Source organism: Phalacrocorax carbo, chromosome 32 (genome assembly GCF_963921805.1).
Source record: "Phalacrocorax carbo chromosome 32, bPhaCar2.1, whole genome shotgun sequence".
Taxonomy (NCBI): Eukaryota; Metazoa; Chordata; class Aves; order Suliformes; family Phalacrocoracidae; genus Phalacrocorax; species Phalacrocorax carbo.
The window spans coordinates 419,641-441,676 of record NC_087544.1 but is presented as its reverse complement, the minus strand read 5'-3'; the positions used below and the strand labels follow the sequence as shown (position 1 = coordinate 441,676).

The 22,036-nt window shown below is 70.8% G+C and overlaps 3 protein-coding genes and 2 long non-coding RNA genes across 6 annotated transcripts; 2 read left to right on the top strand and 3 right to left on the bottom strand.

Moving 5' to 3' along the window:
- Window positions 1–657: 657 nt before the first annotated feature.
- On the bottom strand, window positions 658–2,628 carry ZBTB3 (zinc finger and BTB domain containing 3). The gene has a single exon (XM_064437447.1). It carries the CDS (start codon window positions 2,006–2,008, stop codon window positions 806–808), a length of 1,203 nt encoding a protein of 400 aa, XP_064293517.1. The 5' UTR covers window positions 2,009–2,628; the 3' UTR covers window positions 658–805.
- A 621-nt stretch (window positions 2,629–3,249) lies between these two features.
- On the top strand, window positions 3,250–11,424 carry GANAB (glucosidase II alpha subunit). 2 transcript variants are annotated; one of them, XM_064437445.1, is made up of 25 exons: window positions 3,250–3,352; window positions 3,707–3,808; window positions 3,923–4,031; window positions 4,138–4,265; window positions 4,357–4,536; window positions 4,919–4,984; window positions 5,408–5,510; window positions 5,631–5,715; window positions 5,803–5,899; window positions 6,902–7,082; window positions 7,181–7,334; window positions 7,439–7,674; window positions 7,779–7,905; window positions 8,006–8,085; window positions 8,820–8,963; window positions 9,074–9,170; window positions 9,270–9,371; window positions 9,453–9,696; window positions 9,794–9,858; window positions 9,999–10,075; window positions 10,203–10,277; window positions 10,383–10,496; window positions 10,594–10,706; window positions 10,797–10,897; window positions 10,989–11,424. In XM_064437445.1, the coding sequence occupies exons 1-25, from the start codon at window positions 3,333–3,335 to the stop codon at window positions 11,096–11,098; spliced, it is 2,910 nt and encodes a 969-aa protein (XP_064293515.1). In that variant the 5' UTR covers window positions 3,250–3,332; the 3' UTR covers window positions 11,099–11,424. The 2 variants fall into 2 exon arrangements, with proteins under 2 accessions (XP_064293515.1, XP_064293516.1); XM_064437446.1 differs by lacking the exon at window positions 4,919–4,984.
- A 2,580-nt stretch (window positions 11,425–14,004) lies between these two features.
- Window positions 14,005–19,133, top strand: B3GAT3 (beta-1,3-glucuronyltransferase 3). The gene is given in 7 exon segments (XM_064437486.1): window positions 14,005–14,157; window positions 14,271–14,378; window positions 14,381–14,432; window positions 15,130–15,335; window positions 15,338–15,459; window positions 17,306–17,596; window positions 18,858–19,133. Coding segments are annotated over 7 exon segments (960 nt in total). The 5' UTR covers window positions 14,005–14,075; the 3' UTR covers window positions 18,957–19,133.
- A 123-nt stretch (window positions 19,134–19,256) lies between these two features.
- LOC135310274 (uncharacterized) lies at window positions 19,257–19,708 on the bottom strand. The gene is made up of 3 exons (XR_010370403.1): window positions 19,672–19,708; window positions 19,475–19,520; window positions 19,257–19,343 (listed from the first exon to the last, which is right to left on the bottom strand). It is a non-coding gene; the product is annotated as an uncharacterized LOC135310274 (long non-coding RNA).
- A 725-nt stretch (window positions 19,709–20,433) lies between these two features.
- On the bottom strand, window positions 20,434–21,388 carry LOC135310275 (uncharacterized). Its single transcript, XR_010370404.1, has 4 exons — window positions 21,215–21,388; window positions 20,971–21,105; window positions 20,673–20,862; window positions 20,434–20,561 (listed from the first exon to the last, which is right to left on the bottom strand). It is a non-coding gene; the product is annotated as an uncharacterized LOC135310275 (long non-coding RNA).
- Window positions 21,389–22,036: the final 648 nt, after the last annotated feature.

Below are 22,036 nucleotides of genomic sequence, written 5' to 3'. Positions count from 1 at the left end.
GGAATGGGACTGGGAGGGGACTGGGAAAGCTGGAATGAGACTGGGAGGGACTGGAATGGGACTGGGAGGGGACTGGGGGGACTGGAATGGGACTGGGAGAGTTGGAATGGGACTGGGAGGGACTGGAATGGAACTGGGAGGGGACTGGGAGAGCTGGAATGAGACTGGGAGAGTTGGGAGGGGACTGGGAGGGACTGGAATGGAACTGGGAGGGACTGGAATGGAACTGGGAGGGAACTGGGAGAGCTGGAATGAGACTGGGAGGGACTGGAATGGGACTGGGAGAGTTGGAATGGAACTGGGAGGGGACTGGGAGAGCTGGAATGAGACTGGGAGAGTTGGGAGGGGACTGGGTGGGAGTGGGACTCGGTGGGCGGGACTGGGCTGAACTGGGAGTTGGCCCTGCTTAGACTGGGATGGGCCTGGGCCAGACTGGGCGGGGTGGGGCGGGATCAGCTGGGGGATGGGGGCGACTGGGACTGGGTTCGGGGGGACTGGACTGAACTGGGATTCGGGGTGGGGGTGGGGCGCCACCGCGCATGCGCTGTCCCAGAACACGCGCGCCAATCGGGCGTGGGCGTGGCCTCACGCCCCGCCCACCCCCCACCAGCAACCAATCCACCGCCCCTTTCCAGCCGCCCTTTATTCCCACGCAGCCCCCCACGTGACCGCCGTACACCCGCTCCGCCCCTCCCCGCCGCAGGGCCCCGCCCTCAGCCCCAGGCTCCGCCCCCCCTCCCTCCCCGGCGCTCCCGGGTCCTGCCGCCCGCCGGTCCCGCCGCTCTCCCCCACCCCCTTCCCGGTTCTAGGGCGGGTTATCGCGATCGTGGTCGGCGTGGGCGCCGCCGCGGGTGGGCGGCCCGTGGCTGTGGGCCTTGCGGATGTGCCGGTAGAGGTCCCCGGACTGGGTGTAGCTCCGCAAACAATGGCGGCACTCGTAGGGACGCTCCCGCGTGTGGACGGTGGCGTGACGGCGCAGGGTGTACGAACACGAGAAGGTTTTGCCGCACGTCGGGCAGGTCGGCGCCTCTTCGGCGAAGAGCCCGAACCCTCCGCGCCCCTCCAGCGGCGGCAGGAACAGCGGCTCCCGCAACGCCGGCAACCCGAAGGCCAGCGGTTCCCCCGACGCCTCCCCGAAGGCTGTGGGTCGCGGGGGGCGGGAAGGCCCCGGGAAGAGGCCGGCGGGCCGGCGGGCGCTCGCTTCGGGCTCGTCGTCGGAGATGACGATGGCCTCCACCTTGACGGCGGCGGGGAGAAGCCCCCCGGGGGCGGCGGGCGGCCAGGGCCCAGCGCAGAGCCCCCCCGGCGCGGGGAGCTCCCCTCCGGGGAAGGCGGCGCGGGGGGCTGCCTCCGTCGAGCTGCTGGGGCTGGGGAGGGGGAGCTCCGGGGGGCCGGCGCGGGACCAGTCGCCCTCCATTCCGGGCTGGGTGGTGTCGGCAACGTCCACGCACGGCGCCGGCGGCTCGGTGGGGAGCACGCCCTGCTCCTCGCCGCCCCCAACTTGGGGAGCCGGGCCGGGGAGAGCCAAGAGGGGAGCCCCGGGGCTTGGCGGGTGCTGCTGGGGGGCGATGGGGGGTAGCGAGGGGCTGCCGCCGGCGGCGTCTTCCTCCTCCTCCTCCCGCTTGGTGCTGTCAGCCTCAGCCGGCACCCGCGCCTGCAGCTTCTTCTTGCAGAGCTTGACGACGTCGTTCATGTGGAGGTAACTGGCGGCCGCCAGCACGTCTTCCAGCGGCGTGGCGGCCAGCGCCAGCCTCCCCTCGTACATGAACTCCAGCAGCAGCCCGAAGGCGGGCGGCGTGACGATCTCGCTGTTCAGGCAAACCAAATCGCCCTTGTCCAACCGCTCGGCGTAACACATGTGGAAGAAAGCGCTGCAGGCGGCCAGGACGGCGCGGTGGGCCGGGAACGGGGCGCTGCCCACCAGCACCGTGCAGTCGCAGAGGAAGCCTTGGGCCCGTTGCTCCCGCAGCCCCCGCAGCAGCTGCCGGCTGTGCTCGGGGAACTCCATCGCGGCAGGGGGGGGCGGGGGGCGGGGTGGGGGGGCTGCTGGGCTGCGGGGGGACACGAAACGCAGGGTCGGATGGGCCTGGCTGGCGACGGGGACCGGGGCCTGCTCAGCCCCGTTAAGCTCTGCTCAGCCCCGTTACGCCCGGCTCAGGCCTGCTAAAATTCATCAGCCCCGTTAACCCCTGCTCAGCCCCGTTAAACTCTGCTCAGCCCTGTTACACCCCGCTCAGCTGCTCTAAACTCCGCTCAGCCCTGTTACGCCCAGCTCAGCCCCGTTACGCCCAGCTCAGCCCCGCTGAGATCCGCCAAGCCCTGCTCAGCCCCGTTACGCCCGGCTCAGGCCTGCTAAAATTCATCAGCCCCGTTAACCCCTGCTCAGCCCCGTTAAACTCTGCTCAGCCCTGTTACACCCCGCTCAGCTGCTCTAAACTCCGCTCAGCCCTGTTACGCCCAGCTCAGCCCCGCTGAGATCCGCCAAGCCCTGCTCAGCCCCGTTACGCCCCGTTAAGACCCGCTCAGCCCCGTTAGGACCTGTTAAGACTCGCTCAGCCCCGTTAGAACCTGTTAAGACCCGCCCAGCCCTGCTCAGCACCATTAAATCCCGCTCAACCCCTTTAAGCCCCGCTCAGCCCCTCTTCAACCCCGCTAAATCCCACCTTAGGCCCGGCCTAAGCCCGGCCCGGTTCCGCGTTCCCCCGTCCCAACTCACCACAAAGCAGCGGCCTAACTACGCCCCGCCCCTCCCCGCGCTAATTGGCAGCCCGGCCGGCCGGTCTCTTGCAATCCCATTGGCCCGAACGCCTGCCGCTCAAAACGGGGTGGGGGCGACTCCGGTGGGAGGAGCGTGCTGATTGGTCCCGCTCATGGCGGCGGGCTGCTGATTGGCGCCTGCTGACGCCTTCCCCGGAAGAGGCGGGCCGCGGTTGCCATGGCCGTGGTTGCCATGACGGCGGGGGGAGGGGCGTTGCCGGGGAAGCCCTCAGCGGGGGACGGGACCCCGGGCCGAGGAAAGAGCTCTGATTGGCCGCTCGCATGTGTCACTCAGCATCTCCGCGGCACCGCGTCTGCCCTTCCCCCTCTACGCGGTGCGTCCCCGCTTCTTCCCTACCTCGTGCTCTGATTGGCGCGAGATCTTATCGCTCATTCCCCGCCCGCAAATCACAGGACGGAAGGGGCGGGCTTACGGTCTCCCCGGCAACCGGCCCCCAAGCTCCGCCCCGCTGTGGAAGGGGTGCGGCCATGGGGGAGGCGTGGCTCCCCGCAGCCAATGAGACGCGGCGGCGTGGGGCTCAGGGGGCGGGGTGAAGGGTCAGGCCCGATCCAAGATGGCGGCGGCGCCGGGGAGGTGAGCGTGCGGCGGGTGGGGGATCCGGCCACCGGGGACCCCCCCGCCCCCACCCCGGGACCCCCCCACCCCCCCAGGAACACCCCCCCATTTCCATGGCCCCCACTCCGTCCCGGGAACCCCCCCCCCCACCCAGCGGGACCCCCCCAAGGCCCCAGGCCCGACCCGCGGCCGGGCCCCGCCGCCCGGTGTGTGTCTCCCCCCACCACCCCCGGTTGTCCCCGGTGCCCCCCCCCCCCATATTTTCTCCTCTCCACCCCCTTCCCCGCCGTGGCGGAGGCGGAGCCGCGGCCCTGCCCTTCTCCCCGACCCACCCCCCCGCTTCCCGCCCCCCACCCCCCACTTTTCCCGCAGGCGGCGGCCGGCGGCGCTGCTCTGGGCCGCCCTTTGCCTCGGGGCCGCCCTCGCCGTGGACCGGAGCAACTTCAAAACGTGCGAACAAAGCGGTTTTTGCAGGTGGGTAACGGGGAAAAGGGGTGTCTCTTGGAGGGGGGGGGGGGTCGCAGGGCCTTGGGGGGTCGTGCTCAGGCTTCTCTTCCCACCCACCCCCCCCTAAAACCTCCACCGCAGGCGCCAGCGCGGGCTCCAGCCCGGCCGCTCGCCGTACCGAGCCCTCCTGGAATCGCTGCAGCTCGGGCCCGACGCCGCCACGTTACACCTCGTCAACGAAGCCACCAAGGTCGGTGCGGGAGCCGGGGAAGGGGGGGCAGGACACACCCCGGTATCGTCCCTCTGCTGCCGCGTCCGTGCGTCCGTCCGACGCCGCGTTTCTCCCCTCTCTCCAGGTCCCGCTGCTGCTGGAGGTTTGGGGACTGCAGGGAAACACGACCCGCATCCGCATCAAGGAGCTGAACCCGCTGCGGCCGCGCTTCGAGGTGCCAGACGTGCTGGTGGCGGAGCCGCCGACGGAGCGGTGAGCGCTGGGAGGGGAACACAGAGGGGGTTGGGGGGGGGGTGTGGGGGGGAAACGCAGCCCCCTTCCTCACCACGGCCCTTCCCGGCAGGCTGGAGGTGACGGGGAGGGACGAGGGGAGCCTGGAGCTGTCGCTGGGCCCCACGGGCCATCGGCTGCTGGTGACGGAGAAGCCGTTCCGCATGGATCTGCTGCAGGGCCGGGAGCTGCTCTGCAGCATCAACGCTCGCGGCCTCCTCTTCTTCGAGCACCTCCGACGACGCCGGGACTCGTGAGTACGGCCGGGGGGGGCGGCTCTGCGGGCGGGCGGGAGGGACGGGCTCCCTTCCCCCCACCCCCATCCCCCTCCAAATTCCCCACCCCAGAGCACCCAGGAAACCCCCGCCCTGGGGAGCGCAGGGTGGTCCCTGCTCCCCACCGGAGAAGGTAAACCTTAGGGAAGGGTTGGGGGAACGGCAGCGCTCCGAGGGTGTGGTGTGTGTGTCCCCCCCCCCAAAAAAAGGGAGGGTAGCCCATGGGGAAGGAGGAGGAGGTGGAGGGGCGGGGGGAGCTGGGGGCTGGGCCGCGTCCGTCTGTCCGTCCAGCGGCTCCTCGCACTGACTCTCGCTGTGTTTCTGTTTCTGGCTGCGCTTCCCCCCCTGCCCGCGCCCCAGTTTCTCGGATAAAGTTAGTAGCTCGGTCGGTAGCTTGTGGGATAAGATCAAGACCCTTTTCCATAGGTAAACTTGTGGCTTCTGCTGCTGTTTCTGCTGCCCCCCCCCCCCCCCCGACCCCCCACCCCTTCCCGCAACCCCCCCCCGGGCCCCCAGCGGGAGCCCCGGCCAGGGGCAGCGTCCCCCCACAGCCCCCCGGGCCAGGCAGGCCCCGGCAGGAGGGAGGAAGAGGGGGGCAGGAGCAGCTGGGCCCGTCCCCCCAGAAGCGAGGAGCCGCCCCCCCCCCCCCCCAGTAATCTGGGGGGGTGGGAGTGTTGTTTGGGGGTGCTGTCCCCCATCTCGGGGTCCTGAGTGCCTTCCAGGGTGTTCTGTGTCCATATCCCCCCCCTCCCTCTATCTGCGCCCTCCCTGCGGACCTGCTGCCTGTGTGATTCCTCCCTGCGGCGACCGGGGTGTCCCCGCGCCCCATAACCACCCCCCACCCCACAGGGAGACCCCCGGGGAGCCCGCGGCGGAGGAGGGGGCGGCCGCCGAAGGTGGGGAGGGACCCGCTGCCGCCGCCACGGAGGACGCCGGCGACCGCAGCGAGAAGGTATTAACGTGGAGGAGGGGGGGCGAGGTGCTGGGTGGGGGCAGCAGGAAGATGGGGGGGCCCCAGTTTCTTTTTTGGGTGGGGGGGAGCCCCCATCCCTAACGGCACCTGGTTCCGTAGCCCACGGAGGCCACGGCCGAGGCCGCGGAGGAGCCGGGCTCGTGGGAGGAGACGTTCAAGACGCACACGGACAGTAAACCCAACGGTGAGCCCCGTCCTGGGGGGGTTAAATGGGGGGGGAGGGGCTCAAATGTGGTCTGGGGGCTCCCGGTTTCACCCCGTCCCGCCGCAGGACCCGCCTCAGTGGGGTTGGACTTTTCCCTGCCCGGTTTCGAACACGTCTACGGCATCCCCGAGCACGCCGAGAGCCTGCGGCTCCGCACCACTGAGTGAGTGGCCGGGGGGGCTGGCGGTGACGCTGGGGGGGCTGGCGGTGACACCGGGGGGGGCGGCGGTGACACCGGGGGGGCTGGCGGTGACACCGGGGGGGCTGGCGGTGACACCGGGGGGGCGGCGGTGACGCCGGGGGGGCGGCGGTGACGCTGGGGGGGCTGGTGGTGACACTGCGGGGGGCGGCGGTGACATCGGGGGGATGGCAGCGACGCTGAGGGGGTGACGGCAACGTGGGGAGGGGGGGAGACGGCGACATGGGGGGGGGAGATGGCGAGGCCGAGGGGGTGACGGCGACGACGTGGGGGGGAGATGGTGAGGCCGAGGGGGTGACGGCGACGACGTGGGGGGGGGAGATGGCGAGGCTGTAGGGGGGGAGATGGCGAGGCTGTAGGGGGGGTGACGGCGAGGCTGTAGGGGGGGTGACGGCGAGGCTGTAGGGGGGGTGACGGCGAGGCTGTAGGGGGGGTGACGGCGAGGCTGTAGGGGGGGTGACGGCGAGGCTGTAGGGGGGGTGACGGCGAGGCTGTAGGGGGGGTGACGGCGAGGCTGTAGGGGGGGTGACGGCGAGGCTGTAGGGGGGGTGACGGCGAGGCTGTAGGGGGGGTGACGGCGAGGCTGTAGGGGGGGTGACGGCGAGGCTGTAGGGGGGGTGACGGCGAGGCTGTAGGGGGGGTGACGGTGAGGCTGTAGGGGGGGTGACGGTGAGGCTGTAGGGGGGGTGACGGCGGCGAGGCCGGGGGGGTGACGGTGAGGCCGTAGGGGGGGTGACGGTGAGGCTGTAGGGGGGGTGACGGCGGCGAGGCCGTATGGGGGGTGACGGCGAGGCCGTATGGGGGGTGACGGCGAGGCTGTAGGGGGGGTGACGGTGAGGCTGTAGGGGGGGTGACGGTGACGCCACGGGGGGGGAGGCGACGGCGAACCCCTGTGGGCGACGGTGACACCGTGCGGGCGACACCGCCGCCGCGGGGGGTGACGCCGACCCTCCTGGCCTCCCGCAGGGGGGGAGACCCCTATCGCCTCTACAACCTGGACGTCTTCCAGTACGAGCTGTACAACCCCATGGCGCTGTACGGGTCCGTCCCGCTCCTCCTGGCGCACAGCGCTCGCCGCACCCTCGGCGTCTTCTGGCTCAACGCCGCCGAGACCTGGGTGGACATCAGCTCCAACACCGCCGGCAAGGTGCGGGGCGGGCGGCCGGGGGGGGGGGTCTGGGGCGGGGGTCCCGCTGCGGCTGTGACCCCCACCCCCCCGCCCGCCCCCCACATCCCCACCCGCAGACGCTTTTCGGGAAGCTGCTGGATTATATGCAGGGCGGGGGCGAGACGCCGCAGACCGACGTGCGTTGGATGTCGGAGAGCGGAATCATCGACGTTTTCCTGCTGCTGGGCCCCGCGCCCGCCGCCGTGGCGGGGCAGTACGCCGCCCTCACCGGTACGCCGCGGCGGGGAGGGGGGCTCCGAGCCCCGCTGAGGGGGGATGGGACGCACCGGGGAGGCCGCCGCGAGCCCCACCCACCCACCCACCCCCCTCTGCAGGCACCCAGGCGTTGCCCCCGCTCTTCGCCTTGGGTTACCACCAGAGCCGGTGGAATTACAACGACGAGGAGGACGTGGCGGCGGTGGAGAGGGGCTTCGAGGAACACGCCATCCCCTGCGACGTCCTCTGGCTGGACATCGAACACGCCGACGGCAAGCGTTACTTCACTTGGGACCCCAGCAAGTTCCCCCAGCCCCGCGCCATGCTGGAACGCTTGGCCGCTAAGAAACGCAAGGTGGGGGACCCTTCCCCCCTCGCCGAGGGGCTGGGGAGGGGGCTACGGGACCCCCACCGGGTGCTGAGATGTGTGTTGTGTGTGTCCCCCTCCCCTCGCACAAGATGGTCAGCATCGTGGACCCCCACATCAAGGTGGACGGCGGGTATCGCGTCCACAACGAGCTGCGCTCCCGCGGCTTCTACGTCAAGACGAAAGACGGGGGCGACTACGAGGGCTGGTGCTGGCCGGGTGAGAGGGGGCTTCGTGGGGGGTTTTGGGGCGCGGGGGGGGGGGGGAAGCGTCTGGGGAGGGGCTCTGCCCTCATCCTTGTGCCCCCCCGCCCCGCCAGGCTCCGCCGCGTACCCCGACTTCACCAACCCCGAGATGCGAGCGTGGTGGGCTTCCATGTTCGCCTACGACCAGTATGAGGTGAGGAGCCCCTCGCCGGTGGGTGCGTGGCCCCCCCCCCAGACCGCCACCGGCCCCCCCAAACCGCCACCAGCCCCCCCAGCAGGCACGGGGCCCCCCAAACCGCCACCAGCCCCCCCCAGCAGGTGCAGGATCCCCCCCCAAAACCACCACCAGCCCCCCCCAAAGCACCACCACCACCCCCCCCCAGCAGGTGCGGGCCCCCCCCAAAGCACCACCAGCCCCCCCCAGCAGGTGCAGGGGCCCCCCCCAAGTCACTCTCATCCCTCTCTGTTACCTTTTTCTCTCAAATCACCCGTTTCCCCTATTCCTCGTGTCCCCCCACAAGCTGCCATCACCCCCTCCCCGTGAAGGCCCCTCTCCCCCTCCCCGTGAAGGCCCCTCTCCCCCTCCCCGTGAAGGCCCCTCTCCCCCTCCCCGTGAAGGCCCCTCTCCCCCTCCCCGTGAAGAGCCCCCTTCCCCTCCCCGTGAAGAGCCCCCTTCCCCTCCCCGTGAAGAGCCCCCTTCCCCTCCCCGTGAAGAGGCCCCTTCCCCTCCCCGTGAAGAGGCCCCTTCCCCTCCCCGTGAAGAGGCCCCTTCCCCTCCCCGTGAAGAGGCCCCTTCCCCTCCCCGTGAAGAGGCCCCTTCCCCTCCCCGTGAAGCCCTTCCCCTCCCCGTGAAGCCCTTCCCCTCCCCGTGAAGGCTCCCCTTCCCCTCCCCGTGAAGCCCACCCCTCACTGAAGCCCCCTCCCCAGGGCTCGACCGAGACCCTCTTCACCTGGAACGACATGAACGAGCCCTCGGTGTTCAGCGGCCCCGAGGTGACGATGCACAAGGACGCGCTGCACCACGGCGGCTGGGAGCACCGCGACCTCCACAACCTCTACGGCCTCTACGTGGTGAGGCCAGCCCCCCTCCCCGTTTCCCTCCCCCGCCCCCCAAACCCGCACAAAGTGGGGGGGGGGGTTTCCCTCACCCCCTCCGGTTGTTTTTTGACCCCTCCCCGCAGCACATGGCGACGGCCGAGGGGCAAATCCGGCGCTCGGGGGGGCGGCACCGACCTTTCGTCTTAAGCCGGGCTTTCTTCGCCGGCTCCCAGCGTTACGGTGAGGGCAGGGGTATCCCCTCCCCCAAACCCCACCACCCCTTCCCCGTGGGCGCGTGCGAGCCTCCCCCTCCCCGATTTACCCCTCCCTTCCCCGTAGGCGCCGTGTGGACGGGCGATAACACGGCCGAGTGGGACCACCTGAAGATCTCCATCCCCATGTGTCTGAGCTTCGGGCTGGCCGCGCTCTCCTTCTGCGGCGGTGAGCGGGGCCGCGAGCGGGCTCGGAGGGTGGGGTGGGGGGGGGAACGACCCCCACCCTGAGCCCCTCCTGCCCCCGCAGCGGACGTAGGGGGGTTTTTTAAGAACCCCGAGGCGGAGCTGTTGGTGCGGTGGTACCAGGCGGGCGCTTTCCAGCCCTTTTTCCGCGCTCACGCCCACCTGGACACGGCGCGACGCGAGCCTTGGCTTTTCGGGGAGGAGAACGCGGCGTTGATCCGCGCCGCCGTCCGGCAGCGTTACGCTCTCCTGCCTTACTGGTACACCGCCTTCTACCACAGCCACCGCCACGGGCTGCCCGTCATGAGGTGAGCGGGTCCGGGGGTCCCCCTCGAACCCCCTCAAACCCCCCCAAAACCCCCCCCAAAGCCCCCAACCCATGACACCCCCCCACCTTTCCCTTAGGCCGCTCTGGATGGAGTACCCCGAGGACACGGCCACCTTCGCCATCGATGACGAGTACATGATCGGTGAGGGGGTGGGGGGTTTGCCGTGGGGTTTCCCTCCCGCCTCTGAGCTCCCCCCAACCCCATCAGGGCTCCCCTCGCCCCTGTTTGGGGTCCCCCTACCTCAGCGCTGACTCGGGACCCCCCCACACCCCTTTCCCCAGACAGGGCGCTGCTGGTGCACCCCGTGACGGAGCAGGGCGCCCGTGGCGTGCAGGTTTACCTACCCGGCAAGGGAGAGGTGAGCTGTTGGGGGGCTCAGAGGGGGGCTGCAGGGGAGCTGTAGCATTTGGGGGGGGGGGTCTGCAGGTTTTTGGGGGCTGCAGCACCACCCCACCCCCCCACAACCGCTCTTTGGGTACCCCCAGGTCTGGTACGACGTCGCCTCCCACCAGAAGCACCACGCGCCGCAGACGCTCTACGTGCCGGTGACCATAAGCAGCGTGGGTGATGGGGAGGGGGCTTTTGGGGGTCTGGGGGGCTTTTGGGGGTGGGGGGTGGGGTCCAGGCCCACCTCCACCCCCCCCACCCCCTTCCTTCCCCCGCAGGTGCCGGTGTTCCAGCGCGGCGGGACGGTGGTGCCGCGGCAGGAGCGGGTGCGACGCTCCACCGAGTGCATGCGGGGCGACCCCTTCACCCTCTACGTAGCTCTCAGCCCCCAGGTGAGCGCAGACCCCCTTCCCCACCCCCCAAATTCCCCAGACAACCCTCTCCAGCCCCCCTAAACCCCCCCAAACTCCCCCCATTGCGCCCCCCCAGGGCACAGCCGAGGGCGATCTCTTCCTGGACGACGGGCAGAGCTTTGACTACAAGACGAAAGCACGTTACCTCCACCGGCAATTCACCTTCGCTGATAACACGCTGGTGGCCAGGTACCCCCTCAGACCCGCCCTGGGACCCCCCCGACCCCTCCAGGACCCCCCCAGACCCCCTATGACCCCCCCTTTTCTCCTTCCCTGCAGCTCTGCAGACCCCCGGGGTTCCTTTGACACCCCGGCCTGGCTCGAGCGCGTGGTGATCCTGGGCACGGGGAAACCGGCTGCCGTCATTCTCCGTTCTGCAGGTGAGTGAGGGGCCTGGGGGGGATAGGGTGGGGGGCAGGGGGGTCCTGGGGTCCCCTAAACACCCCCCTCACCCCTTATGCCCCCCCCCAGATGGTTCCGAGACGCGCCTCGACTTCCAGCACGAAGCAGAGACCTCTGTCCTCACCCTGCGTAAGCCGGGGGTCCGGATCGGCGACGACTGGGCCATCGTCCTGCGATAATGCAGAGGGGGGGGCTGTTTCTGGGGGGTGGGGGGGCTCCCCCTGCCCCCCCCCCACCCCCTGGGATCCCCCCCATCCCCTGGGATCCCTCCCCAGAGCCCCCTGGGAACCCCCACCGGGGGGCAGGGAGCGTTCCCGGTACCCCCTTGGCTGCTGTAGTGGGGGTTTGTCCACGGTTGCGGGGGGGGGGCTGCCTCTGACCCCCCCTTTGCCCCCCCCTTTGCCCCCCCCCAGGGCTGGGGGGCAGGGGCCGGCCTGGTGGGGGATGGGGACCAAGGCTCTGTGTACCCCCCACCCCTGCGCCCCCTATGGCCCCACCCCCGCGCCCCCTATGGCCCCACCCCCCTCCTCCTCCTCTTCCTCACCCCTTCCTCCCCCCCCCCTTTTCTTCCTCCCCCCCCCTTTTCTTCCTCCCCCCCCCTTTTCTTCCTCCCCCCCCCTTTTCTTCCTCCCCCCCCCTTTTCTTCCTCCCCCCCCTTTTCTTCCTCCCCCCTCCCCTTTTCTTCCTCCCCCCTCCCCTTTTCTTCCTCCCCCCTCCCCTTTTCTTCCTCCCCCCTCCCCTTTTCTTCCTCCCCCCTCCCCTTTTCTTCCTCCCCCCTCCCCTTTTCTTCCTCCCCCCTCCCCTTTTCTTCCTCCCCCCTCCCCTTTTCTTCCTCCCCCCTCCCCTTTTCTTCCTCCCCCCTCCCCTTTTCTTCCTCCCCCCTCCCCTTTTCTTTCTCCCCCCAGCAAGTGGGGGTCAGCTGGGGCTTGGGGAACCCCCCTTTCCCTTCCCCTCCTCCCCCCCCCATGGGGCCTGGGGGGGGTGGGGGGCAGAGCCGGGTCCCCCCCTCCCGTGGCTGAGCGGGGCCGAGGGGGGGGAGGGGCGGCCTCGCGCGCAGTTTTGATAAAAGACAAATAAAACCAGGGAAAAGAAAAACGGTATTTGGGCGTTTCGCGGGGGGCGGGAGCAGCGCGGAACCCAGGAGCCGGGGCGCGTGCAGCGGCCGGACCCCGCGGGACGGACCGCGGCCGGAAGTGGTGTGGGGACGGACCGGAAGTGTCCCTTCGGACCGGAAGTCCCGGCCCGGCCCGGCCCGGCCCGGCCTGGCCCGGCGGAGGCTTCGCGGCCTCGAACCGGCCCCGGTCCCGGTCCGGCCCCCGGCCCCGCCTCTCCGGTCCGGCCCCCGGCCCCGCCTCCCCCATCCGGCCCCGGCTCCGCCGCGGTGAGTCCCGGCCCCGTCGCCGTGGCAACAGCGCCACGTCCGCACTCCTTTGCTGAGGGGATGGGACGGGACTGGGAGCACTGGGGGGTGTTGGAGGGGAGCACTGGGGGGGCGTTAGGGGGGCTGAGGGGAGCACTGGGGGGTTCCTGGGGGGCTGAGGGGAGCACTGGGGGGGCGTTAGGGGGGCTGAGGGGAGCACTGGGGGGTGTTGGGGGGCTGAGGGGAGCACTAGAGGGCTGAGGGGAGCACTGGGGGGTGTTGGGGCGCTGAGGGGAGCACTGGGGGGTGTTGGGGGGCTGAGGGGAGCACGGGGGGGGCGTTAGGGGGGCTGAGGGGAGCACTGGGGGGTGTTGGGGCGACCGGGAGCTCTGGGGGTGAGATATGGGACACGTATTGGGGTGCCGGGGGGTTACTGGCATGTACTGGGAGGGAGCGAGGAGGTACTGGGAGAGGGGGGCGGGAAAGGTCCTGGGCAGAGCTTGCTGGGGGGAGGGCTCCAGGGCTGGACGACTGAGTGCCAGGACCCCCCCCCAAGACCCCACCCCAAGACCCCACCCAGGACCTTCCTGACCCCCCAAGGACCCCCCCGGGACCTTCCTGGACCCCCCTGAGTCCCTCCGAGACACCCCAGAACCTTTCAGGACACACCCCCCGAGTTCCCCTAGGACCCTTCTGAGTCCCCCGAGGACTTTTCTGACCCTCCAAGACCCCCCAGGATGTCCCTAAGTCCCCCCAGGACCCCCCAAGATGCTCCCAGGACCTCTGTGATCCCCCCAGGACCCCCTAGGACCCCCCCAGGACCCCCCCAAGCCCCCCCAGGACCTTCCTGACCCCCCCAAGACCCCCCAGGGACCTTCCTGACCTCCCCAAGACACCTCTCCCAGACCTTTCTGACCCCCACAGGACCCACCCAGGACCTTTCTGATCCCCCAGGACCCCCCAAGGCGCCCCTGGTCCTCCCCGAGTCCCCCCAGGACCTTTCTGACCCCCCCCAAGGACCTTCCTGACCTCTCCAAAACACCCCCCAGACCTTTCTGATCCCCCCAGGACCCCCCAAGACCCCCCCAGGACCTTTCTGATTCCGCCAAGACCCCCCCAGGATCTTCCTGATTCCGCCAAGACCCCCCAGGACCTTTCTGATCCCCCCAAGATCCTCCCAGGACATTTCTGATCCCCCCCAAGACCCCCCAGGACATTTCTGATTCCCCCAGGACCCCCCCAGGACATTTCTGATCCCCCCAAGACCCCCCAGGACATTTCTGATTCCCCCAGGACCCCCCCAAGACCCCCCCAGGACATTTCTGATCCCCCAGGACCCCCCCAAGACCCTCCCAGGACATTTCTGATCCCCCAGGACATTTCTGATCCCCCCTGGACCCCCCAAGACCCCCCCCAGGACATTTCTGACCCCCCCAAGACCCCCCCAGGACATTTCTGACCCCCCCAAGACCCCCCCAGGACATTTCTGATCCCCTCAGGACATTTCTGATCCCCCCAAGACCCCCCCAGGACATTTCTGATCCCCCCTGGACCCCCCCAAGACCCCCCCCAGGACATTTCTGACCCCCCCAAGACCCCCCAGGACATTTCTGATCCCCTCAGGACATTTCTGATCCCCCAAGACCCCCCCAGGACATTTCTGATCCCCCCTGGACCCCACCAAGACCCCCCAGGACATTTCTGATCCCCCCTGGACCCCCCCAAGACCCCCCCAGGACATTTCTGATCCCCCCAGGACCCCCAAGACCCCCCCAGGACACCCCCCCGGCGCTGCCATGAGGGTGAAGCTGAAGAACGTTTTCATCGTCTACTTCGTGGTGTCGCTGGTGGGGCTGCTCTGCGCCCTGCTGCAGCTCGGTGAGGGGTGGGGGGCTCGGGGGGGGCCGGGGGGGCCCTGGGGGGGCCGTGACCCCCCTCCCAGGGCTGCACCGTGCCCCCTGACGCCCCCGTCCGTGCCCCCCTTTCCCCAGGGCAGCCCTGCGACTGCTCCCAGCAGCTGCGGGCCGAGCGGCGCCGGGGCCGGGACCGGCTGCTGGCGGAGCTGCGGGCTGGGGGGGCGCGGGGGAGCCCCGGGCCGAGGGGGGGGGCCGGGCCCTGCCCACCATCTACGTGGTGACCCCCACCTACGCCAGGTGAGACCCCTCCCCCCGCCCAGGGCCTCTGCAGCCCCACCTGCCCCCCCCAGACCCATTTGCCCCACACCCACCCTGTACAGCCCCACCTGCCCCCCCAGACCCATTTGCCCCCACCCCACCCTGCACAGCCCCACCTGCCCCCCAGACCCATTTGCCCCCACCCCACCCTGCACAGCCCCACCTGCCCCCCAGACCCATTTGGCCCCACCCCACCCTGTACAGCCCCACCTGCCACCCCAGACCCATTTGCCCCCACCCCACCCTGTACAGCCCGACCTGGCCCCCCAGACCCATTACCCCACCCACCCACCCTATTCAGTGTGATCTAGCCCCCCCAGACCCATTTCTCACCCCACCTTGTACAGCCTGACCAGCCCCCCCAGATCCATTTGCCTCCCACCCCACTCTATGCAGCCTAACCTGCCCCCCCCACAACCCATTACCCCCCCACACCCTATCCAGTGTGATCTAGCCCCCCCAGACCCATTTCACCCCCACCTGCCCCCCCAGACCCATTTCCCCTCCACAGCCTGAGCTGGGCCACCCCCAGCTCAATCCGCTCCCCTTCCCCACCTTCCTTGCTTCACGTGACCTCCAAAGCCCCCCTGCCACGACCCCAGCAGCACCCCCATGACCCCCCCAGCCCCCCGTGACCCCCAGCAGCCCCCCCCCAGCCCCCTTTGCCCCTCCCCAGGCCGGTGCAGAAGGCGGAGCTGGTGCGGCTGTCGCAGACGCTGCTGCACGTGCGGGCTTTGCACTGGGTGGTGGTGGAGGACGCGGCGGCCCCCACGGCGTTGGTGGGGGGGCTTCTGGCCGGCAGCGGGGTCCCTTTCACCCACCTGAACGTCGAGACCCCCCCCGAGCGTCGCCGTCGCCCCGGGGACCCCCCCTGGCTGCACCCCCGGGCGTCGAGCAGCGCAACCGGGCGCTGCAGTGGCTGCGGGAGACGCGGGCGCCCGGCGAGAGCGGCGTCGTTTACTTCGCCGACGACGACAACACCTACAGCCTGCGTCTCTTCGAGGAGGTGGGGACCCCCCCTCCGAGCCCCCCTGACCCCCGCCCCGAGCCCCCGACCCCACCCCCCGAGCCGCCTGACCCCCCCCAGCACCCCCTCAACCCCCTCCCCACCTCCTCTGAGCCCCCCCCGACTGCTCTCTCCTGCCTCTTCACACCTTCGTCTCATGTCTCTTCAGGGAGATGGGGTATCCCCGGCCCTCCTGACCCCCCAAATTCCTCTGATCCCCCTCAGCCTCCCCGGAGCCCCCCAATTCCCCTCCCAACTCCCCTAATCCCCCGGAGCCCCCCAATTCCCCTCCCAACTCCCCTAATCCCCCCAGAGCCCCCCAATTCCCCTCCCAACTCCCCTAAGGCCCCTCAGAGCCCCCAATTCCTCTTCAAACACCCCTAATCCCCCCCAGAGCCCCCCAATTCCCCTCCAACTCCCCTAATCCACCTCCAGAGCCCCAATCCACCTCCAGAGCCCCCCAATTCCCCTCCCAACTCCCCCTAAGTCCCCCCCAGAGCCCCCCAATTCCCCTCCCAACTCCCCTAAGTCCCCCCCAGAGCCCCCCAATTCCCCTCCCAACTCCCCTAATCCCCCCCAGAGCCCCCCAATTCCCCTCCCAACTCCCCTAAGTCCCCCCCAGAGCCCCCCAATTCCCCTCCCAACTCCCCTAAGGCCCCTCAGAGCCCCCCAATTCCTCTTCCAACTCCCCTAATCCCCCCCCAGAGCCCCCCCAATTCCCCTCCCAACACCCCTAAGTCCCCCCCAGAGCCCCCCAATTCCCCTCCCAACTCCCCTAATCCCCCCCCAGAGCCCCCCAATTCCCCTCCCAACTCCCCTAATCCCCCCAGAGCCCCCCCAATTCCCCTCCCAACTCCCCTAATTCCCCCCCAGAGCCCCCCAATTCCCCTCCCAACACCCCTAAATCCCCCCCCAGAGCCCCCCAATTCCCCTCCCAACTCCCCTAATCCCCCCAGAGCCCCCCAATTCCCCTCCCAACTCCCCTAGGTCCCCCCCAGAGCCCCCCAATTCCCCTCCCAACTCCCCTAGGTCCCCCCAGAGCCCCCCAATTCCCCTCCCAACTCCCCTAATCCCCTCAGAGCCCCCCAATTCCTCTTCAAACACCCCTAATCCCCCCCCAGAGCCCCCCAATTCCCCTCCCAACTCCCCTAATCCCCCCCCAGAGCCCCCCAATTCCCCTCCCAACTCCCCTAAGTGCCCCCAGAGCCCCCCAATTCCCCTCCCAACTCCCCTAAGTCCCCCCCCAGAGCCCCCCAATTCCCCTCCCAACTCCCCTAATCCCCCCCCAGAGCCCCCCAATTCCCCTCCCAACTCCCCTAAGTGCCCCCCAGAGCCCCCCAATTCCACTCCCAACTCCCCTAATCCCCCCAGAGCCCCCCAATTCCCCTCCCAACTCCCCTAATCTCCCCAGAGCCCCCCAATTCCCCTCCCAACTCCCCTAATCTCCCCAGAGCCCCCCAATTCCCCTCCCAACTCCCCTAATCCCCCCCAGAGCCCCCCAATTCCCCTCCCAACTCCCCTAATCCCCCCCAGATCCCCCCAATTCCCCTTCCAACACCCCTAAGTCCCCCCCAGAGCCCCCCAATTCCCCTCCCAACTCCCCTAATCCCCCCAGAGCCCCCCAATTCCCCTTCCAACACCCCTAAGTCCCCCCCAGAGCCCCCCAATTCCCCTCCCAACTCCCCTAATCCCCCCCAGAACCCCCCAATTCCCCTCCCAACTCCCCTAATCCCCCCCCAGAGCCCCCCAATTCCCCTCCCAACTTCCCTAAGCCCCCCCAGAGCCCCCCAATTCCCCCCCCCACCGCCCCTAACCCCCCTAACGGCCTGTCTCCCCCCTCCCCCAGATGCGCAGCACCCGCGGCGTGGCCGTCTGGCCTGTGGGGCTGGTGGGGGGCCTGCGCTTCGAGCGGCCGCTGGTGGCGGGGGGCCGGGTGGTGGGTTTCCACACCGCCTGGAAACCCGAGCGTCCCTTCCCGGTGGATATGGCCGGCTTCGCCGTGGCGCTCCCCCTCCTCCTGGCGCGGCCCACCGCCCGCTTCGACCCCCGAGCCGAGAGGGGCTACCTGGAGAGCAGCCTGCTGGGGGGGCTCGTCTCCCCCGCCGAGCTGGAGCCCAAGGCCGACAACTGCACCCAGGTGGGGGCACTGGGGGGGTCCCCTCGGGGTGGGGGGCGTCCCTCAGGGTGTCCTGGGAGGGGGTTGGGGTGCGGGAGACAGGGTAGAGACCCCATGGGGTTCCAGCTGGGCTGGGGGTCCCCAGGCTGCCCCGAGGGGGGGGGTGAGTTGGAGCCCAAGACTGACAACTGCACCCAGGTGGGGGCACTGGGGGGGTCCCCTCGGGGTGGGGGGCGTCCCTCAGGGTGTCCTGGGAGGGGGTTGGGGTGCGGGAGACAGGGTAGAGACCCCATGGGGTTCCAGCTGGGCTGGGGGTCCCCAGGCTGCCCCGAGGGGGGGGGTGAGTTGGAGCCCAAGACTGACAACTGCACCCAGGTGGGGGCACTGGGGGGGTCCCCTCGGGGTGTGGGGCGTCCCTCAGGGTGTCTTGGGGGGGTTTGGGGTGTGGGAGACAGGGTAGGGACCCCATGGGGTTCAGGCTGGGCTGGGGGTCCCCAGGCTGCCCCGAAGGGGGGGTGAGTTGGAGCCCAAGGCCGACAACTGCACCCAGGTGGGGGCACTGGGGGGGTCCCCTCGGGGTGTGGGGGGTCCCTCAGGGTGTTCTGGGGGGAGTTTGGGGTGCGGGAGACAGGGTAGAGACCCCATGGGGTTCAGGCTGGGCTGGGGGTCCCCAGGCTGCCCCAAGGAGGGGGGGGTGAGCTGGAGCCCAAGGCCGACAACTGCACCCAGGTGGGGGCACTGGGGGGATCCCCTCGGGGTGTGGGGGGTCCCTCAGGGTGTCCTGGGCGGGGGTTGGGGTGCAGGAGACAGGGTAGGGACCCTGGGGGGGGTCACTGGGGGTCTGCACTTGATGAAGGGGTCACTGGGGTGCACAGGCTGGACTGGGGTGGGGGTCCCCAGGGGGTGCAGGCCAGGTTGGGGGACTGCTGGGGGGAGCAGGCTGGACTGGGGGGCCTCTGGGGGGTGCAGGCCAGGTTGGGGGACTGCTGGGGGGTGCAGGCCAGGTGGGTGGGGGTCCCCAGGGGGTGCAGACCAGGTTGGGGGGGCGCAGGCTGGGCTGGGGGGGTCTCACTGGGGGTCTAGGGTTGATGAAGGGGTCACTGGGGTGCAGAGGGCAGACTGGAGGAGCCCCGTGGGGGTACAGGCTGGGAGGGGGGGGGGGAGGGGAGCCTCTGGGGGGTGCAGGCCAGGTTGGGGGGGGTCCCCATGGGTGCAGGCTGGGCTGGGGGGTCCCGGGCCGCGCTGGGGGGGGTCCTGCTGACGCGTGTGCCCCCCACTCGAGGTGCTGGTGTGGCACACGCGGACGGAGAAGCCGAAGCTGCGGCAGGAGGAGCAGCTGCAGCGCGAGGGAAGGGGCTCCGACCCCCACATCGAGGTGTGAGGGGACCCCGCCCCCCCGTGCCCCCCACCCCCAGCCCACCCCGCACCACAGCAGGGGACACCCCCCCCGGGGACACTCGGACTTTTATTTATCGACAGGACCCCCCCCCACTTTCCGTGGGGACCCCCAGGGCCCCCCCAGCCAAGCGTCGTCTCCGCAATAAACTCTCCCGCTCCATCCTCGTCCGTGTCTGGGGCGGGGGGACGGGGACACCCCCACTCCGAGGGGGGTGGGCGCCTCATGCCGGCGACTGCTGCGTGCCCCCCCCCCCCCACGGCAGGGGGGCCGGGGGGCCACGGAGGGAGCAGGAGTGGGGGTTCCCCCCAACCCTCCTGCTGCCGGTGGATCTTCATGTGGGCGTTGCGGCTCTTGATCTTGGGGAAGATCCTGGGGGTCGGGGGAGGGAAATGGGGGGGTGGGGGGGGAGGCAGCACCCTCTGTGCCCCCCCCCGCACCCTCTGTGCCCCCCCCAGTGCCCCCCAGTGCCCCCAGTGCCCCTCCACCCCCCGCATACTTGCCGCAGAGCTTGCAGGGGAAGCGGGAGCCGAGGGCTTCGGGTGGTGTCTGGGACAGAGAGAGGTGGGAGGGGGGGGGTGTCCCCAGCAAACCCCCCCAAAACCGGGGTGGGGGGGTCTCCGGTGCCCCCCCCCCGAATCCAGGAGGGTCTCCAGTGCCCCCCCAGCGCTATGGGGGTGTCACCAGCTCCTCCCCCTACCTGCCTCCGTGCCCGTCCCAGCCGCAACTTGTGCAGGTAGTAAAACTCGACGCACTGCGTCGTCCACTTGGAGGGCACCTATTTTGGGGGGGGGGGGCGGGTTTTGGGGTGACCCCGTGGGAATTGGGGTGCCGGGGGGGGCGGGGGACACACACGATGGGGGGGGGGAGGGCTGTTTTCCCTCACCGCCTGTTGGATGAGGGCAAAGTCCTTCCCGTGCCGCGCCAGGGCTTTGGCGAAGAGCCGCCGCTCCCGGGGGGTCCAGGCGTCGCTGCCTGTGGGTGCGGGGAGGGGTCAGGATTTTGGGGGAGGGGGGGGGGGGTCCCCAAGATCCAACACACCCCCCCCCCCCTCACCGGCATAGTGGTACCCGGCCAAGGGGTCCGTCCGCAGCCAGGCCGGCGTCTCCAGCAGCAGCAGCTCCAGGGCGACCTGGGTGGGGGGGGGGACGGGACACGGGGAAAGGGTGGGTCGTAGGGTGCTGGGGGGGGGGGCACCCCCAAATCCCTCCCCCGGGACCCCCCCTCACCGTTAGGCTGCCGCCAGCGCGGGCCAGCAATGCAGGGCCAGCTCCCGGTTCGTGCCCCCCCCCGGGCAGGGCGCTGGAGCAGGCCAGGTCTAGCAAAGCCTCCACTTTGGGGAGGGGGGGGGGGGGGGGGGGGGGGGGGGAGGGGTCACAAGCAGGACCCAACACGCACCCCACCCCCCCCCGACCCCCCTCCTTTGCCTGGGGAGGGGGGTCCTCACCTTGCTGCTGGGTCTCGGGGTCCCCCTCCAGCCCGGGCCAGGGGCTCCAGGCCAGCGTGGCCCCCCCGGGGGGGTCCTGCCCGCAGCCCCCCCCCGCTGCTGCCGGCACAGCTGCCTGGAACCCGGGGCCCACGTTGATCTGCCTGGGGGGGGGGGAACACGCACACAAAGAGGGGGGGTGGCGGGGTAGCCCCCCCCCTCCCCCCCCCCCCCCCCCCCCCCCCACCCCCCCCTTCCCCATCCCCCCGACTCACGGAGGTGAGAGGCGTTGGGGGTCGGCGGCCCCGGGGGGGCTGCCCCCCGCCGGCAGCCCCCAAACAGCCCCGGCCCCTCACGCCCCGGATCAACATGGGGGGTGGGCGGTAGCGGGGGGGGGCCCCCCCCCAGGCCCAGGCGGCTCCGGTACTGGGGGGTCCGGTCTCCGCTGGGGGGGGCCGGGGGGGCCTGTGGGAGAGAGGGGGAGAGGGTCAACGGGGTGGGGGGGGGACACCCAGGCCTCGGGGGCCCCCCGCCCGCGCTGTGGGGGGGGCCCAGGCGTCCGGCTTCTCTCACCTCGGGGGGGGCGGTGCCCCCTGCCCAGGGGGGGTTCAGCTCACAGCCCCCCCCCGCCTCCCCCAGGGACCCCCCCGGCCATGGGGGGACCCCAGGGAAAGGCAACTCGGCACCCCTGAAATAGTGGTTGGGGTCCTGTGGGGAGGGGACGGGGGGGGGGTCAGGCGCTGGGGCACCCAGGTATTCGGGTGCCCCCCCCCCTTGCTGCCCCCCCCCACAAGGGGACCCCAGTATCTGGGCTCACCTGGTAGCATCGCACCCCGTCGGGTGCCCAGTCCGGGGGTCCCAGGAGTCCAGCAAAGCCCTCGCCCCCCCCCAGGCCCTGCGGGGCTGCGAAGGGGGGAATGGGGGGGCGGGGGGGGTGTCAGGGCCACCCCCCCCTCGAGCCCCCCACCCCGACCCCCCAAAAAGGCTCAGGGGACCCAGGTGTCTGTGCCCCCCCCCCCTTTACTCTCACCTGGGCCCTGGAAGGGTGCAGGGGGGGTGCAGGGGGGGGGGCTGCAGGTCCTGGTAGAGGCAGGGGGGGGGCGGCTCCTCGGGGGGGGCCCCACCGTAGGGCAGGGGGAGGTAGCCCGGAGTTGGGGTGGACCTCCCCGCCCACGGGGGTCCCGGCCCCCCAGCTCTTGCCTGGCAGGCGGCTGGCGAAGGCCTGGGAGAAGGGTCCAGGCGACCGGGGGGTCCCTCACCCCGGGGTGGGACCCAGGGCCCCGGGGGGGGTCTCGGGGGGCCGGGGGTCCCAGTGGGGCTGCCCCACGGCGGGGAAGGGGCCCCCGGGGGGGTACAGCGGGGTGTAAGGGCCCAGCTGCGGCTCCATGGCGCTGTGGGGTGGGGAGAGTGGTGAGGGCTGGGGGGCTGGGGGACCGGGGACCCCCAGGTGTGGGGCGGCAGCCTGGGGACCCCCTCCCCGATCTCCCCACACTCCCCCCCCCCAGTTTCCTGGCCCAAGGACCCACCATGGGTGGGGGGAGGCCTCTGGAATCCGGGTGCAGGGGGGTGGTCCCCGCGTCCCCCCAGAGGGTCCCAGCGGCCCCTCGGCCCCCCCGTGGGGTCCCCGCGTCCCCCCAGA

Coding starts and splice junctions, on each gene's coding strand:
- ZBTB3 (XM_064437447.1), bottom strand. CDS start 2,008: ATGGAGTTCCCCGAGCACAGCCGGCAGCTGCTGCGGGGGCTGCGGGAG.
- GANAB (XM_064437445.1), top strand. CDS start 3,333: ATGGCGGCGGCGCCGGGGAG. Junction 10,076..10,202: donor ACCTACCCGGCAAGGGAGAG/GTGAGCTGTTGG, acceptor GGGTACCCCCAG/GTCTGGTACGACGTCGCCTC. Junction 10,707..10,796: donor GATAACACGCTGGTGGCCAG/GTACCCCCTCAG, acceptor CCTTCCCTGCAG/CTCTGCAGACCCCCGGGGTT.